The sequence below is a fragment of the Typopeltis vanoorti genome, chromosome 12 (genome assembly GCF_054136105.1).
Source record: "Typopeltis vanoorti isolate ZY-2024b chromosome 12, IOZ_Tvanoo_1.0, whole genome shotgun sequence".
Classification (NCBI taxonomy): Eukaryota; Metazoa; Arthropoda; class Arachnida; order Uropygi; family Thelyphonidae; genus Typopeltis; species Typopeltis vanoorti.
Window position 1 is genome coordinate 18,200,785 of NC_143560.1, and position 18,295 is coordinate 18,219,079.

At 34.2% G+C, this 18,295-nt stretch overlaps 1 protein-coding gene across 1 annotated transcript in view; it reads left to right on the forward strand.

Annotated features, from left to right (window-relative positions):
• The window catches only part of LOC150100611 (protein FAN-like), a 477,112-nt gene that overhangs the window by 74,606 nt on the left and 384,211 nt on the right, over nt 1-18,295 (forward strand). The window contains exon 6 of the mRNA XM_090401841.1: nt 9,422-9,490. Within this exon, the coding sequence (XP_090257967.1) occupies nt 9,422-9,490 (69 nt within the window). The remainder of the gene's footprint in view (nt 1-9,421; nt 9,491-18,295) is intronic.

Consider the following 18,295-nt stretch of genomic DNA (forward strand, 5'->3'; position numbering starts at 1 on the left):
TGATTTTCATTGACATATTCCATTCTGATCACCAAAAATTTATAATATTATTCAGTGTAAAATTGATTATTGTATTATTAAATTGATTTTAATGATGTTAGTTTGAAAAAAAATGGTAATAAGAAAAATATTTATGCATTGTAACTCACCTTAGAAGTCAGATGAGCAGGGGAAGCAGCAAAAGGATGTCAGTTTGTCGGCAAAACACTTATTAATACACATGCCAAATATTTATATATGCAAAGTATGTAATTTAATAAATAAAAATGTGTGAATCTCTCAATTCTAAACACTACTTCCAACACTAATTAATATTTTGAATTTAAAAACACAGCAATTATAAGTTATTGAAAAAGTTAAACTTAGTTTCTTTTATTACAACTGAAGGTTTGAAAGTTTTAGTTAGGCTAGTGAGACTTTTTTGCTGTTTTTATCCATTAGCTTATTAATTCTGGGATGAATTGAAGTGATAGCCAAATGGAGACAGTCAGAAAGTTACAGGCATTTCCTCTCTTTTGTTTTAAGCACAGTCGTGGCTGGAAATGCAGTTTCACAAAGATATGTGGTGGAAAGACAAAGAAGAAATCTCATTGCTATTTCATATAAATTTGGATATTCATTTTTTATTTTTATCTCAAATTTTGAATTACCCATAGATTTAAAAGTACTTTCCAGTCCTTTGTCTGATGATAATTCAATAAGTTGAAGGGTTTCTTCATGGCAAAGGGTTGTCTGTTTATGTTCAACAAAGGGGTTTACAATTCACATATTTTGCCTCTGGGGATCCTCATGTTCAGAATAATACTTTTCAAACAACAACATCTTCAAGTGGGCTGTATTAATATCTGAAACTGAATTCTGTGAATAGAAATCATCTGCTTTCATAATATAATCTGAATACAACTGAAACATTTCATTATTTCTTTCGGCAGTCATATTAAGCCAGAGCTTGAGTTTCTTTTTGAATGATTCAATCTTTTTCTAAGCATTAAATATTGTTGTATCTGGACCTTGATGTTTTAAATTCAACTCATTTATGTAAGAAAATATGTTGCTGAGATTTACCAGCTTGGCTACCCATTTCTTATCCTGGAAATAATGGGACAGGTCGCTTTTCTTATCAATTAGAAATAGTTCAACTTCCTTTTGGAGTTTATATAACCTCTTGAAAACACTACCGTAGACAGCCAACGAACTTCCAAATGGAAAAGGAGATTTTGATGATCACAGCCCATTTCATTGCACAATGCTTTTAACAGTTTTGTATTAAAGTTCTGTATTTTATATAATATATAATTTTAACATATTGAGACAGGACTTCATTAAGCTCGTGTGCCATTTTTTTGGAGGCCAGGTTTTGCCTATGAATGTAGCAATGCATTGACAATAAGTTATTGCCCACCATATCCTTAAGTTTAGTGACTAAACCTGAATTTCAGGTAGCACCGTCAGTACAAACTACGATGCAATTTTTTCATTCGAGACCTCTCTCTTCAATGAAACCATTTAAAACTTTGAAAATTTCTGCTAGTAGTGTGCATAGGTAATTCAGAAACACTTAAAATGTCTTACTTCATGTCACTTTCATCATGGTCAATATATCATACATAAGTAAAATGTTGTTGTTCTGAATATCTGTAGATTCGTCTAGTTTTAATGCAAACAATTTCGATTTTTTAATTTTTTTCAATGAGTTGACTTCTGTGTCATCTGCCATATCAGATATCCACCTTTCAACTGTATCATTCAGCAATGGGATGTTTTTCATTTTACTTACCACAAACTGGCCTAATACTTCATTAGCAGTCAAAGAAGGCTTAATTAGTTCTTTGCCAATAGGTTTTTTACATTTAGCTATCTGTAATGATATTAAATAGGATGCTGTCAGAAGTGAAGTGTCAGTGGTTGAAGCTTGGGAAATAATTTTCTTTTCTATTTTAAGCGCACACTCTTTTACATAGAAAGAATTCAATGGGTTTGTTGACTAGATTGGAATGTTTTCTGTTGAGGTATTGAGTAAGTCGCGATGGCTTCATAGCTTCATTTCCCAGAACAGTGGCACAAATGACACATTGGAGTCATGGCAATTGGTCAGTGTGAAGGTATTGAATGAAACTAAATTTTAAATAGCTCTCCATGTATTTACGAATGAATACAGTCTTTTTCTTCTGTGTGCTGGTAGTTTTCCCCCTCTTTGTGTACAGCCTGAAGATTTCTCCGTAGGCTTGAGGTGGATGAATCACTATTTGTTGCATCACAAACACCTTCAATAAGAGATTTCTTAACACCAAAATTAAACAAAGTCCATTGTCTCTTATTCATATTAAAATTTAAATCTGTAGGCCTATTACTTTTAAAAAATCAGACCACTCGGATTTTTAAACAAGCACTTACACACTGCAATGCGAACTTCGAAGAAAAAAGTATTCAGTATTACTAGATTTGAGAACTGGATACAGACTGCCTCAATCTTCAATGTCAGTGGAAATATTTTCTTTATACTTCCTTGCTGATTGGTCACTGACATGTGCAATGCATTTGTTTCTTATGTGTGTGTGTCTTATTACAATTTGAACATTGTATTCCTGAAGTTGTCTCTGTGACTAAGAAGAAATATTGAAATGATTAAATCTGCTATTTAATTTTATCTCTTTGCACTGTAATTATTCCATTAAAGTGTAACTTTGTGTATATATTCATCATAAACCTTTTCTCTGAAAGGAATATTTATATTACTTTAAGGTAAGGCTTCTGAAATAACACTTAAATCTACTGGTCACAAAAAAATTTGATTTGCCCATGGTATCAAGTGTGTAGTAAAAGTGGATATGTGTGTGTGTGTGTAGAGAGAGAGAGAGAGAGAAAATCTTTAATAGAATTTAAAACAGCTAAATTCAAATTGTATGCAATAATTTGTAAGACTAGGCATGTCTGTTTAATTTTGACAATAGCCTGTTTCCCTCCCCCAACATGTGATAAACACCTAAATGCTACTTCTGTTCCACTGCCTGCTAATTAATTACCAATCTTACATGACAAGAAGAGCTTGTTTATTTCAATCTCCTCTGTTGAATTACATTGCATGTGAGTTTTAGAAAGGAATCAAGTAAGCAAATATCTCCTCCTGTTTCTAGATTTCTTCTAGATTACCCTTATCTCCCATGCACTACTAACGTTATTCTAATGCAGTTTTATGCCATGGGACAAAATGAACCATCCTTCTTAGCTTGTCATAATCACCTGCCTTGCAGTTCCACATATACTCCTTCAAATTGTGTAACAAAATTGTGTTTCCCTGGTGCAAGAATTCACTTATTGATTATGCCATCTGGATTCAAAACAGTAAGGTGAAAGAACAGATTGTCTTGGTAGCAAAAATCTTTTGAGAGGCAAGAAATATTCTGAGGGAGGATATAAAGGAGTTGTTAGAAGAAAGAAAACTGAAGAGCAAGAAGGTGAAGATTGTAAGTCTTGCCACACTATGATAGAGGTAAGCTGAAGAGGAGAAGGGTATTATTAGTGAATGAATCAATACATAGGTTGTGCATCATTCCTTCTGCACAACCTATGAGCTTTGTTCATTGAGCATGAAGACGTGCAAATTCAGGAAAACTTAAGCAATTAGGGTGGAAGCAGGTAAGTTTGTGTGAAGGCACTCATGAGGCAAGTAAGAATGATCAAGTGAAGAATCTAGTCTCTCAAGCAAAGTATTGAATAGGGTAGTCAATTTGGGAATACTAATGTCAGAAGTATCAGGAACAAGAGGGAGAAGTTTTGGGCATGTTAATGCAACCTCACCAAAATTTATAGACATTAGTGAGACTTGGTTAAAAACTGATGTAGTTACAGTGATAGAGTGTGAAGGGTTTAATATTTTCAGGGAATATAGAATATAGAAGATAGGACAGATGAAGGGGCTGCAATTGATAACAGACAAATTGCAGCCAAAAAGAATTGAAGTTGGGCATGAAGATGGCTGTTCATTTGAAGCAGTCTGGTGTGAGATCAAGACCAGTAAGACAAAATATATAGTTGGTTGTTGTTGCTATAGACCTAGCAGACATGCATTGACAAATTAGTACAATAAGTACAGTTTGATGATTATTATTATGGAGAACTTCAACTATGGAGATAGAGATTGGAAAAAATAAAGATCACATAGCAGGAAGGAAATGGAATTTATACACCTACTGAGAGATAATTACTTGAGGCAGCATGTGATGGAGTGTAAGAGTATTGGACATGATCATAGGATCAGAACAGCTATCCATAACCAAGGTGGTTACATTGTCTCCGATTGGTGAAAGTGACCATGCATTCTTGACTTGGGAGATTGTAAAACATGAGGAATATTCTGTCAAGAAGGGTTATATGTGGAATTGCAAGGCAGGTGATTATGACAAACTTGGGAGGAAGTTTAAATTTGGGCTATAGCATAAAATACTGCAAGATAAGGATGTTAGTAGTGAATGGGAGATAGTTAGGGGTCATCTAGAGCAGGCGTGGCCAACTTCATTCTACACGAGGGCCAATATATGATGAGTGGTAGCATCACGGGCTGCACACTTTTAGACAGAACTTAAATAAAAATAAACTCTGCATTTTTTTCAAGGCAATAGTTAATTGTATTGAATTACTATATTTGTTAAATCATTTTACTACTGGGAGAACAATATAAAATACTTGATTGATTTAAATATAAGTTGTTAAATTAAATTTAATTACATATTTCTGGTTTTTTTTACATGTAACACAACTTAATGAGAACACTGTGGGCGTTCGTGTGCGGCAACAAGTTCATGAAAGTCGATTTTCAACGATGATAACGATATTCGTAACAAATCCTGAAGGTGGTCATCAGTCAGTCAGCTTCCTTGTGATGTTTTTATCCTGTCGTGGACTGCACAAAATCATGTTACGAGCCACGTGCGGCCCTCAGGCCTTCTGTTGGCCACCTATGATCTAGAGAAAGCAATATTAAATTGTATACATAAGTTAAGGAGGATTAATCAGGTAGGAGTAGATGGATGAGTAATATCATTAAGCATGAGCTGCAGAAGAAGAAAATGCTGTGGAGGATATATAAGTAGAAATGCAACCAGCATAGCGAGGAAGGCAAAATCAGATTATGAGAAAAATCTATCCAAGCAAGCCAAAGGAAATCATCCCAAAGAGTTCTTTTATTATGTGACAAGTAAGAAGAAGAATAACTCTGGAAGATTAACCTTAATGAGTGATGGTCACAAGGTGACAGAAGCAGATATAGATTGAGTTACTGAGTGACCACTTTGTAAGGGTATATTATTCAAATGAGGTTACTGTTGTAACATATGTGACAGACACTGTTGCAGGAACAGAGGTGGATGAATTGGCGATTCTTAGGATATTGCAGAATCTCAATGTAAATACAGCTGTGGGATTAGATGGGGTATCAGTACAGGTTTTGAAAGAATGTGCAAGGGAACTGGCAATGCCTCTGACTAGGCTCTTTAATTAAGTCTCAGCTCTAGTCAAGTTCCAAGGGAGTGGAAAGAAGATAAAATAATTCCCTTGCATAAGGGAGGCTCTAAGACTACAGTAGCAAATTATACAGCAGTCAGTATCTGAGATGTAATGGTATTGGAAAAATGGAATTCAAGGGCAGGTGAATAAAAATATGATACTGTATAAGGGACAACATGGCTTTGTGAAGGGTCAGTCATACCCTTCACAAAGTTAGTCATTTACTAATTTTTTATAATGGAATAATAGCTGAGTTGGTTAAAGGAAATAGCTACATGATGATTCTGCTGGATTTTGCAAAGGAATTTGACAGAATACCACATGGACCTCTTTTATGCAAATTAGAACAAATGGGGATGGATATGACACTGGTTGAGGACAAGAGGGTACTGCTGGACTGATATTAAAAAGTAGTATTGGAGGGGATGGATCGAGGTGAAAACAGGTGACTAGTTGTGTGCTGCAAGGTTCAGTTCTGGGGCCATTGCTGTTTAATTTGTACATAAATGATATAGGAAATAACATGAAGAGAAATATTCAATTGTTTGCTGATGATGCAAAATTAGGTAGAGTAATAGTTAATCAAGATGATGTGGCAATCTTGCAGGATTATTTAAATAAGCTCTTGGTATGAGCAAAAGTTAATGGGTGTCAGTTTAATGTGGAGAAATGTAAAGTTATGCATTTTGGGATAAATAGATTACAAGCTATGTACTACATTGATGGCACTGTATTTCAGGAAATAGATGAAGACAAAGAGTTAAAGTTTAGAGGGCATATTGCTAAGGTAGCCCATAGATTACTCAGCTCTTGAAGAACACACTAAAGTAGAGATAAGGAAGTTGTTATTCCTCTTTATAAGGCCTTGATACATCCATGTCTGGATTACTGTGCTCAGGTCTGGTCTCCCAGGTTTCTTGGGGCATGAGGAAGTGGTGGAGAAAATTCCAGAGGTGAGCGACCAAGATGATGAGTGGTCTGTGGAATGTTCCCTATGAGAATAGATTGAGGGTGTGTGTGGATTGCAGAAGTTAGGTTAGTTAATAGGAGGAAAAGAGGGGGTTATGATAGAAACATTTAAGTTGCTTAAAGGGTTTTATAGGCTAGTGCATGGGAAATGTTTCAGCACTTGACCAAATGGACCAGAACAAGAGGTCATCCCTGGAAGTTGAATAAATGTGTGGTTAGTGGGGTGGGGGCTAGATTTTTTGTTTGGGGAGCTGTGAATGAGTGAAATGGGTTGCCAGAGTCATTTGTGAGTGCTTTTTCTGTTAATAGGTTCAAAGTGGTATGATAGATTATATATTTGGTTTAATCCTTTATTCAAGTGTAAGCAAACACAGTTTGCACCTGAAGTATCTTCAGGACTGGGGCAACTCGTGGCAAAGGTGGACTGACTTCACATCACTTGCCTTGGTATCCCATAATGCAAAGCACATCTCCTTGTGGACATGTATAATGCTATGCATTATGGGAAGGTCACTACCCAGACCGGTTTTGACCTTTATTGAGGTCTCTTCAGTGGAAACCAGACCCAGAGGTTGAAGCAATGCAGAAGTCATATTTAGATATGTGTGGATAGTTTGGGTCTCCTGCACTGAGTCTTTGGACTCCACGGAGGTGCCTGTATAATAATAATAATATTGTTATCTATGCATCTCATGTAATAGTCAAGTTTTTCCTCTTTTGAAATATCTGTAGAAGCATCAAAGGAAATAAAAGATTCACTACTTGGGTCTTTGATTTCCTTAACTAATTTTTGTTTAATCACATCAGCAGTAACTGACACAAATTTGCATTTCATGTCATTTCGATACTGTTCTACTATGAGCCTATGAAGCTCTTGAAGTCATTAAATAGTTTATTGAATTTAGCCTTATAATTGCCTGAATTAAAAAGACACTTCAGGTGTTCAAACATTTTAGAGTTCATATTTCTTTGGAAAGCAGCTGGAGATGTTTGCTGGGAGATTTTTGATCAAGTCTATATCACAGCAGTTTTTGTGAAAATGAACTAAAGGCCTCAAAAAACCTTGTAGTTATCTAGAATTTCTGTCAGTAGTCACAGGATATTTTTTATATGTTACAGAATGCAACTTCACAAAATAATCACTTCAATTCCTTGAAACTTGAAAGTGGGTTCTCCAGTGCTTTTAATAGTTTATGGTCCCATAAATTCACGCTCAGGTTTGCATTTCCCTAAACTAAAAAAAGTGTAGTTTGCATTTATTTTCATTCTTCTTCTTCTTCTACTACGCGTTATTCCCGCTTCCCATGCAGGGTCCGCATGTTACTTTTAGATGCGACTTCTTGTTAGTACTACTCCCAACCGACCTGTCACCTGGTATGTTCATGGGGCCGGTTTGCCTGTTTGCGGGATGAAAAACGCCAGATAAACTGGCGGAAAAAACCCTACTGACCGCGCCCAAGACCGACTAACTTGGCTATGCCTGAGGAAGATCCTCAAATTCCTCACGTCTACAACGGGAATCGAACCTGGGACACTCCTTCCCCAGGCATATAGTTGCGAAGCGCAAAGCCACTAGGCTAACCGCGCGGTTTTGCATTTATTTTCATTAATTGTCAATAATGAAGGATGAATTTATATAAATTACCCATAAAAATAAATCAGTAGGAAAGACAAATAATAAAGTTAGTGAAAAAACAGAAAATGACCAACATAAAGAATTGAGCCAAACTTACTTTCCTTTTGCAGTGTAATGTCAGTAACGTGATCTGGTCCCTGACTCATCTTTGCAAGATTAAAAAGCCTTTCACATATGTTCAAGTATATAATTACATTCAGCTAATTCATGTTGTCAAAATAAGCTTACAACAATACTACATTACAACTGCATACCTACAGTTGGGAGTATTACAGTTGTCAACGAAATAAATGAAAATCAATCTTGTAAGATTCATTTTTAAGGTTATCTTTTTTATAAGATTGGTAATGACATGCAAGTTATGCAAAATAAAATGTTGTTTGAGAATATTTGACTATTTATTTCAAAATTAATCTGTGGATGCAGGGTAGACTTTACTTTATAATGCATAGAGGGAAACATCATCAAGGTATAGCTTTTAGAATTTCTTCCTGCAGATAACTTTTGGCAGGGACAAACTTGTTAAATTAATTACATAAGATGCCATCTCCTAATTGAAAATAAAACTTTATCATATTTGGTGGCAGCAGTCCAATAATGAAATAACTTGATAGGAAATGAGATGATGTTTAAAAATGAAAATAATGTATAAATTATGCAACAAGAATAAGAAAATATATTTTGAATGTATTTAGAACGAGGCTGAAAATTCACTTGCAATTTGTCTCGCATAACTCACCCGTGGCAATTGGATTTTTGGAGTTTTGCTTTAAGGGATTTATCAAATATTATATTTGCAAAGTGTTTAAATATTGCTTAATAAAATTAAGTTTGATATTATAAATTATATGCCAAAATGATTTTGATCATTTTGGCATATAATTTATAATAACCATTTCTGTGGAGTTATCAGCTATAGCAACATTATCCTATTCTCAAATAATTAAATAGTTATTCTTTATTTCTGTGTACTTATCAAAACTTCTGTGATATATTAATATATATATATATTTGTTTGTTTTATAGATATACTTGAAGTACTTTCAAAAGCACTTCAAGTACTTTTGAAAATTTGTACTGGTATTTGAAGTGTATATTTATGTTATGTCTGCCATAATTGCCGACTAAGGTAGTTGAAATACTTTTGAAAACCATTTGCTTGGAGTATATTTTGAGAGTACTTTGCCCATCTTTAATTATTTACCAAATTCAAAGACAGCATACCACATTCACAACTGTCAAAAAAATTGTATTATCTACAGTTTTATTTTTACATTGTTTTTGTCATTGATTGAATCATGCTATTTTTTTTAGGAATCCAAGTCATATCTCTTCACATTAAATTATGGAATTGCAGATGACTGTCTTTCTCAGATATGCCAAGTAAGCATAACATGCAAAAAGATTCAGTTTCTGATTAAGACATACCTTGCCATAAGCTATTTTTGCATTTAATTATATCAGTTATTTATTTTTCTTCAAATGGATTTAATAAAATATACACATAAATGGGATGTAAAGTGCATATAATTTTTTGTAGTATAATTTGTTTTTGAAATTTTTCTTTATGATAACATCTCTATGGCCAAGTGCTTTCACATGTATTACTTGCCTGAATAAGAGGTTTCAGTTCAAATTTTGTTTGTGATTATTGAAGCATGATCTTAGACAGGAAGAAAGGAACAGCATTGTCGTATCCTTCTTAAAAATTTGGATTTTTCTATGGTGAAACAACCAAACTGGTCCATGTACACATGTTAAACAGACCTGAGTGATGGGGTATGTGGCTAACTCCTTATCTTTGTTAAGATGAAATTTGATGCCAGTGAGATCCACACCATCTTGAATACGTACTAATGAAGAATTTAAAGATGATGATGATGATGATGATTAAATCTGATACTTAATTATGAGTATCAGATTATAAGGTGGAAAATTAGGAATCCTGATAATTTACACAAATTTTAGTAGTCATTTTTGTTTTCAACATTAACAACAGTACAGTTTATTCTAATTGCTGAAGTACACATTTTTTGTGAAATGTATTGCTGTTTGGTGAATATTATTATGAATGGAAGTTCTGTTTTATGATGTTTTTTAGTAGTGCATCATAACAATCATTTCTTGGTATATTATGATCATGAGTGTACAGGATATTATGAGTTCAATAGACTTATGATTTTGATGATTATGTAGACTTTCGACCAGTAAAAAACATGATTATTTTTTATCTGATTCCTACTTAAGAAAGGTTGTAGACCTGTAGTACATTGGTGCTCTGCATGGGCTGAGGATTTTTTTTTTCTATTTTTATTAAATTTTATTTAATTTTTACATAATCCAACAATCCTGTTCTCGATACCAAAGGTGGAACTTTTATAAGCCAATTCAGGCTTGCAGTAAGCAGAGTGGTGGTTTCACACCAGACAATGAAATTTCTCTTCCACTTCAAGAAATTCACCATATTCATGCCCATACAGGATTTGAACCTGCAGCTTTTTGATTGGAAAATTGGTATGCTAACCACTTGGCCACCCTGGTCTGCAAACTAGTGTAATGTTTGTGAGGTCTTTAATTTGATTAGCTCTAATCAAATTTTCAGTATTCTAAAGCAGCTTCAGCTGCATTCACTTACAGAATGGATTGTAATCCCTCTATGGCATGGAGATTTATGATATGGATCCTCCATGAATCTCCATGATTTATGGAGATTCATGGAGGTGTGAGATACACAACATCTTTCAGAACATCTCATCACATTCATTCAGATTGAAATCCAGTAAATTCACTGGTCATTCAAGGTGGGTGATATCCTTTATGTGTTCCTTGAACCAGTTCCTTGAAGCACTGCATTATCATCCTAAAAGACTGTTTCCATCAAGGTGAAGGTTCACAGCAGGCCACATACAACAAAGTGTATGTGGCCTGCTGTGAGTTGCAAATAGGCAGTCTTGTTCATACATTAGTCAGTATCTAATTGGGACAAGTAAAATATTCCCTATATTACAACACCATCTCCACTGACTTTGATGATTAAAACCATTTATGAGGGCTCCATTGATTTCTGTTACTTGTGCATATATATAACTATTGATTTGTACAAGGTAGCAGGAGCCATGCTGCTGTCTACTATAGCTCTTGGGTTGATGGAACACTTAACAATATTATATCAGTGTTCCATGGCTCTGTAACCCTCATATGTAGAGTGGGCACATTATCATCTAGGTTATTGTTGATGTACTTCCCATGTTATATACAAAGTAAATAACCATGGTATGACACCTGGTTATTCACTTTGTATGATTTTGTGTTTTTGGTACTGTTCTTACAACAACTTAACCATTGTAGACTATGTGCAACATATAAGGCATGATGTATTCATAATGGATACATCCAATGATCATTTTCAAACTGTACAACATGGCTACTTTTTTCTCATGACTACAATTTTAAACACTATGTTAGCACAATATTCATGCACCTGTAGTAATTCTTTCACAGAATGAGATGGCATAATTCAGTGATAGTACACTATCACTATGTATTGTGCTGTATGAGTATCTGTTTATGCTACATAGTTTATCCTTTGGCACCTTGTGTAAATGAATATTCCAGGAAACCCTTCACTGGGTAAAGCACTAAAAACCAGCATGGTGGTTAATAGCTTCTGACTTTTAAATTTATTTAAAAGTCAGAGGCTATTAACTGTGAATCATCCATAGTGATAAATGCATTCAATCCAAATAAATATGGTTGCCAGAAGTTTGCCAAAAATATGGGATTATACTGCTGCTCTGTTCTGAGCAGTGGTGTCAAACCAATCCAACAACCAACAAGGAATTCAAGAAATTTTTTGTCATTAGCAAAAGCATCTGACTAGGAAAAATTGGTTTTCTTGGAAATCTAAACAGAGTAGAAAATGAATACCTGAAGTAGCATTGTTTTGGAAAAATTTAGAGAAGAAAGCAAAGTTAATGATAATGGTAAATATCTTCTGAATCTCTGGTCAGGACATGGATTAGTCATTACTAACACAATGTTCCAATCTAAACATTGCATAAATTCACATGGAAAGAACACACAAGAAATAATTTAAAAAAAGTCTTTTTTTATGGAAATGATATCTTGATGATGGCTGAAAGTACAAAAGAATAAAGAGAATTTGAAATAGGAACTGATAACTTTTTAGTTTTTGGATTAGGATAAAAATGAGTATCATATGGAAAAGAAATTTATGTTCAAAGTTTTCAAAACAATCAAAATCAATCAAATTACAGAAGTGAACCATAGATTCAAGTAAACAAGATGTTATTAAAAGAAGAAAAAAAAAACCTTGAAAACTAGAACAAAACATCATAGAAGCTTACTGACAAAATCTGAAGAAAACATTGATTGATTCAGCCAGGAAGATATCATGAAGGTATTTGCAAAGATAGAGGACTCCATACTTCATGATGAATTCAAGGAGTTAAAGAAGCAGTCTTGAAAAAGAAGAAATCATATCAAAAATTTCTGGCAATTCAGTCAGCATGAGCAGAGAATAGAGAGAAAAATATAAGAAAGGTAAGACATACAAGTAGTGAAAAAAAAAAACGGAAAAAACCCACTTGGGAATGAAATTATAATTAACAACACACTCTTCTTCTTCTGCCTTAGATCTTTTGTGATAATGTTTATTGCAATCTATCCCTCCACTTCTGTGATCTTTCATTTGGTCTTCTAGTACTTAGTTCCATTTTTCTGTACAGCTAATTATTGTCCTTTTGCATTCTCTTAATGTGTTTTGGCATTCTTTTTCCTTTTACTGTTCATTCATCTACTACTTGTAAGATACTTTTTTTTTTTTTTTGCATATGTCTTTATTTGTATTATAAAATTTTGTTTTTCCTACAATAATCTTAAGAGTTTTCATTTCTGTAGTGGTGTTTAACTGTTTGAACTTAACTGTTTCAGCATTTTTCCAGATGCATAAGTTAAAATTGATCATGTTACACTTTTATATTTATCTTACAATATTTAGACTTTAAACAGCCAGGAATGTTGTTTGCCTTAAGCAGCTTTTTACTCCATTTCCTGTTATTCATTCTGAGCTAATCGGAATTCCTAAGTACAGTTACATCCCAAGTTATGTAACACATGACTTACATAAATTCGCAGTTATGTAATAAATCTACTAGCGCGTATGAACACGCTTTTGGCTTTGTGCAGGTGCGTCTTTGACAGCCTTATTGCAGTACAGTAGTAGATGCCTCGCACAGTTAGCTGTCACTTGTTATCACTGCTAGTTTCCTTTTTTCTTTTTTCTTTTTTTTTTGCATTCCCTTAAACTGGAATGCAAATGCAAAACTGAATGCTCTGGTAATAAATCTAAAAAAACAAAGGTCTGCAATTACTTTAGGCAGGAAAATTCTATCAACAATAGCTCAGGAAATAAATTGACCTATTTTGACAGTGAATATAATAGTGAAGGATAAAGTTTGCATTGTTGAACGCACAAAAGGTGCGGTATCACAGCAATGCAACTGGCACAACAATTAGAGCTGGAAGTGATAACGAGCTTCTTTTGAGTCACGATGAAGAGCTAACTAATGATGACCTTATTCAGTTGGAGGCATTCCGAAATTCTGAAGAAAATACTAAGCCAATTGAACCGCCAGACATAAAGAAATTTACAACGAAGGGACTAGCTGAGGTTTTTAACCTTGATAGACATGGTGTTAGCAAAATTAAAATCGATAGATCCGAACACTGAGTGATTCAAAAATGTTAGCAGCCGTATCTATTCCGATATATCTAGCTACAAGACCATCTACAAGGACAAGAAGCATGTGACCACACAATCTACTTTAGACATATATGTGAGATGCCATTCACAACAAAGTCAAGATGAAAACTACGACCCTGACTACCCTCAACATCGAAAGGGGGTAAAACATCCAATTTAGCCATCACAAGACTTTTTTTTTTTTATTTGAAAAGTGAATATTTCAGTTTGTTTTTTATTCTTTTATGTTATGTATTTTTCATACTTTCATATTTACAGTATGCATATTATTCAAATATGCATACTGTAATGACAAAATTGATACATTTGTTTAATAATTTTTTTAATCATCCCAAAAATGAAAAATATTAAAAATGGAAAATATCTGATTAATGGGCAAAAAAAATTAATGTAAGACAGCGGTATGAGTAGCCATTGAACATTTTATTGTATGTATGTAATTTCCAAATTCAACTTACGTAAAATTCAAGTTATGTAAAGGTTTATGGAAAGCATTACTTACGTAACTCAGGGTGTAACTGTATTTAAAATCACTACTTGTTCTGTTATTTTGATGTTTATTTCTAATTTACACCTGATTAGTTACCCACTAATTACAAGTGTTTTGGTTTGATATTAACATATTATATTTTTGGCAAATCTGTAGTCTCCTCTTTCTAAATTATCTTCTGTGTCTAACACCATTTACTGTGTCATCTGCATCAGGTGACTACACATACCAGCCTATGAATTAGAAACCTTTATGCAGATGTGTGTAAATATCACTTATGCAGGGCATATGCAAAATACTTGGTCATGTGCATCACCACTTGTTCTAGGCAACTATTTAAAAATGGTGGTCAGTAATCATCAGTAGTGTTGATCACAGTGGACAAAACAAAGGATCTTTTGGAATTCAGTAAAGAGCTCATTGTTGGTGCCTGGCTGGCTGAAGCCACTAGTTTGAAAACAGCAGAGCTGACTGATTTCTCAAAACATAAGATATCCTGAGTGTTTAATCAGTAAAATTATAACCCACTTTGCTTGTCTAAGAGGCGTAACTGTGTCCTAAGACAGTCTGTCAGGAACGAGATTGCTGTTGTCTGAGGTTTTTACGGACAAACAGAACTTCTGTGTGTAGTTGACTAAAGCATTTAATGAAGGCTGTTCAAAAATCCATATTTCACTAAACTATGTTCAAGGAATTGAAGAGGATCAGTATTGGTTTTTGCATGCCTATATAGAAACCACTGATTTCTATGAAGAAATGGAAAGTTTGTCTACAGTGGTGCCAAGAACACCGTGACCGGATGTTATACTAGGTTATTATTACAGTAAAATCTCTCGTAACTGGCACCCAATTAACTGGTAATACCAAAACAATGGCACTTTTAAAGGTCTAAATTTAAACCTGAAATTTAAGCCTATGAGATAAGAAAAATATAAATGGGCTTGCATTCTGGCAACACTGTCATATGTCAAGATTTGCCGAGCAACGTTCATCTATGTCAGCACATGATGTTATGAAACTTCATTGTATGCACAGTGAAATTTTAAAGCTCTGGTGACAATCTTCTAAGCATGCAGACATTTGAAGTTATGTCATCACGCTAAGAAATTCACAACAACTTTTCATGTGATAATACGTACTGCAATTTTTAAATGCTGTTTAAATTTGATTTTGTGAAATATAAAACTATGTAGGTGTTTTAAATTTTAAAAAATCCTCATGATTTTTTATGTTATTCGTTTAATTATGGCTGGCGCTGGCAGATCAAAAAACACAACCAACGAACTTCGCATGCTATAATTTCTACAGGTGGTATCACAAAACACGAACAAGTAAGTTCTCGAAATATATATTCAATTATCTGGCAAAATCTCGTATCCGGAATTGGCGAAATCCCGTTGTTGCCAGTTAAGAGAGATTCTACTGTATATAGTTATTATCTCTTTCTCTTATTATATTATCCTTCTAGTTATTATATTTTATTTATTATGTTAATGAGGGAGATTTTTTTTTTTTTTACTATATTAAGTATGTGTGTTATTCCCCTTATGTTCAACCAATATTTAGAGATAGCCGTGGCGTAAATTAACAATAATTTATATTTTATCCTTTGTTGGTTAGATTATTCCAGATTCATATCCTGAATTAGTCCATTGACTTCAATATCACTGTTGTTGCAACACATTAATGAAGCTCATTAAAATTTCATAATTTTACTTTTTTATCATAAATTTATGTACAAGTGATTGTGTATCACAAGAAACATTTTATAACCAACTTTAAATTATTCACATTAATGAACTTAAACAAATCTCCCTCATCTCATATTCAATGCTTAGAACAAATACAAATTAATTCTACCAATAAGTTTTAACATTCAGTTCAATATGTGTAACCTCACTTAACTTATCTCTCTTCTGACTTATCCAAAATAGATATTGAAAAAGAATGTCTCATAAACAATAGGAATATGTTACTTGAGTAGTCCAAATGCAATTCCAATTTCCTTAGCTTTTGTGACGGATTCCATATTACTTCATAGATACATTTATCACTTCAGCATACATTTTGCTATACAGTTAGTTATTCAAAAATAATTCAAAAAGTGATTCAAAAATGCTCTCCAACATTCTTTTACTCTCCAGCTGATTCACTTCTTCGTTTTGCCAATGACAGCTCTTATACTTTCCCACTGACTTCTTTACTTTGCTGCTGAGTTGTGTCTTTTCGCCGATGACAACAACCTTTTCTTCCGACCTTCCCATCGACTTCCTTCCATCTTACCAATGACTGCTTTCTTTCCTGCCATCTCTCCTTTTGGTTGTCCACAACAACAACATCCCTGTCTTACAAAACGACAGCTCTTATACAAAAGTTTTCACAACCATGCGCATGCATGCTCAATTCCTGAGATTACATACATATCTGCCATTATTACAATTCTTATGTCAGAAGACAATGTGAATAATGCATAATTACCATATTGAATAATATTTTACATAACAGACTTAATTCATATAAACAATAAATTCTCACCAAACAGAACTTGTAAAAACGAACATATTAAACAAGGTATATATGAAATTTTACATGGACTCTGGAAGACTAGAAAAAAGTCGTGGTCTGATGAGTCACTCTACACCCTGTTCTGTACTGATGGCAGACAGAGAGTTTGGCAGGAGCCCCATGAAGCTATGAACCCCCTTGCCTTGTAAACACAACTCAAGGTTCTGGAGGTGGTGTAGGGCATATACTGTTGGTATGGAATGGGTCTGCTGATATTGCTGAAGGCAAGATGTCCTCCAAGGAACATCTGAACATTGTTGCTGATCAAGTCCATCCTGCAATGTTGACTTTTATCCAGCAGGTGATGGTTGTTTCATGGACGACAGTGCTACTGTCTGTCGTGGAAGAATTATTCGGCGGTGGTTCGACAAGTATGACAACGACGTCCAGCATCTTTTCTGGCTACCACAAACTATGGATCTGAACCCCCATTAAGATTGTATGGACATTAGATTAACAGATCAAAGAGCAAAGCACTCTTACATCAAATCTGAGCCAATTAAAGGACTGTTAGGTGAATACCTAGTGTTTTTGAGATTTCAACCTTGTGAAATTTATACCAAACTGCATGTGTGCTGTAATTTGGGCTAAAGGAGATCCAACATAGTATTAAATAAAAGTTTGTAATTCAGTGGCCAGTATGTGTATATTATTATCAATTTTTATTCCATTTAACTTCTTAACTTATGGTGCTGTTATTGTTTCATCCATTAAAATATTTAATAGTAGTGGACCTAATGAATCATCCTGTCTAATTATGTTCTTTATTTCAGTTTCTTTTGTTTTATCAGTTTCTTCCAACTTTTAGCGCCTCCGTAGCGCAATTGGAAGAACGATGGTACATTGCGCCCTTCGATTGGAATAGGCCTAAGTTCGATTCTCGTCGCGACGGGAGGAATCTTTATCTGGTCGATTTCAATCGAAGGTGAGTTAGCCGATCTCATACGGAGGTAGCAGGGTTTTTTCTCCCAGAAACTCGGGTTTTTCATCCCGCATACATACAAATCGGCCCTTCAGAACACACGCAATTTACAGACAAAAATTACTAGTTGTGGTGGTGTTGGAGGTGGGCGGTAGATGGCGTTGATGGAGATGATTCGTAGTAGAGGTTAGGTGTAGAGATAGTTGTTGGTGTCCTCCCGCGATGAGTCTTCGGACTCCTTGGAGGTATCAGGAATAATAATAATTTATTATTGAAGTACCTTATTACACATTTATTATCTGTATAAATATCTGATAGATTTTACTGTGTGTGTTTTTATTTTTATTTTTGCTGTTATATTTAAAATACTATGAATTTTATACCATCAAATGCTTTATATAAATTTGTAAAACACACAAAAACTGG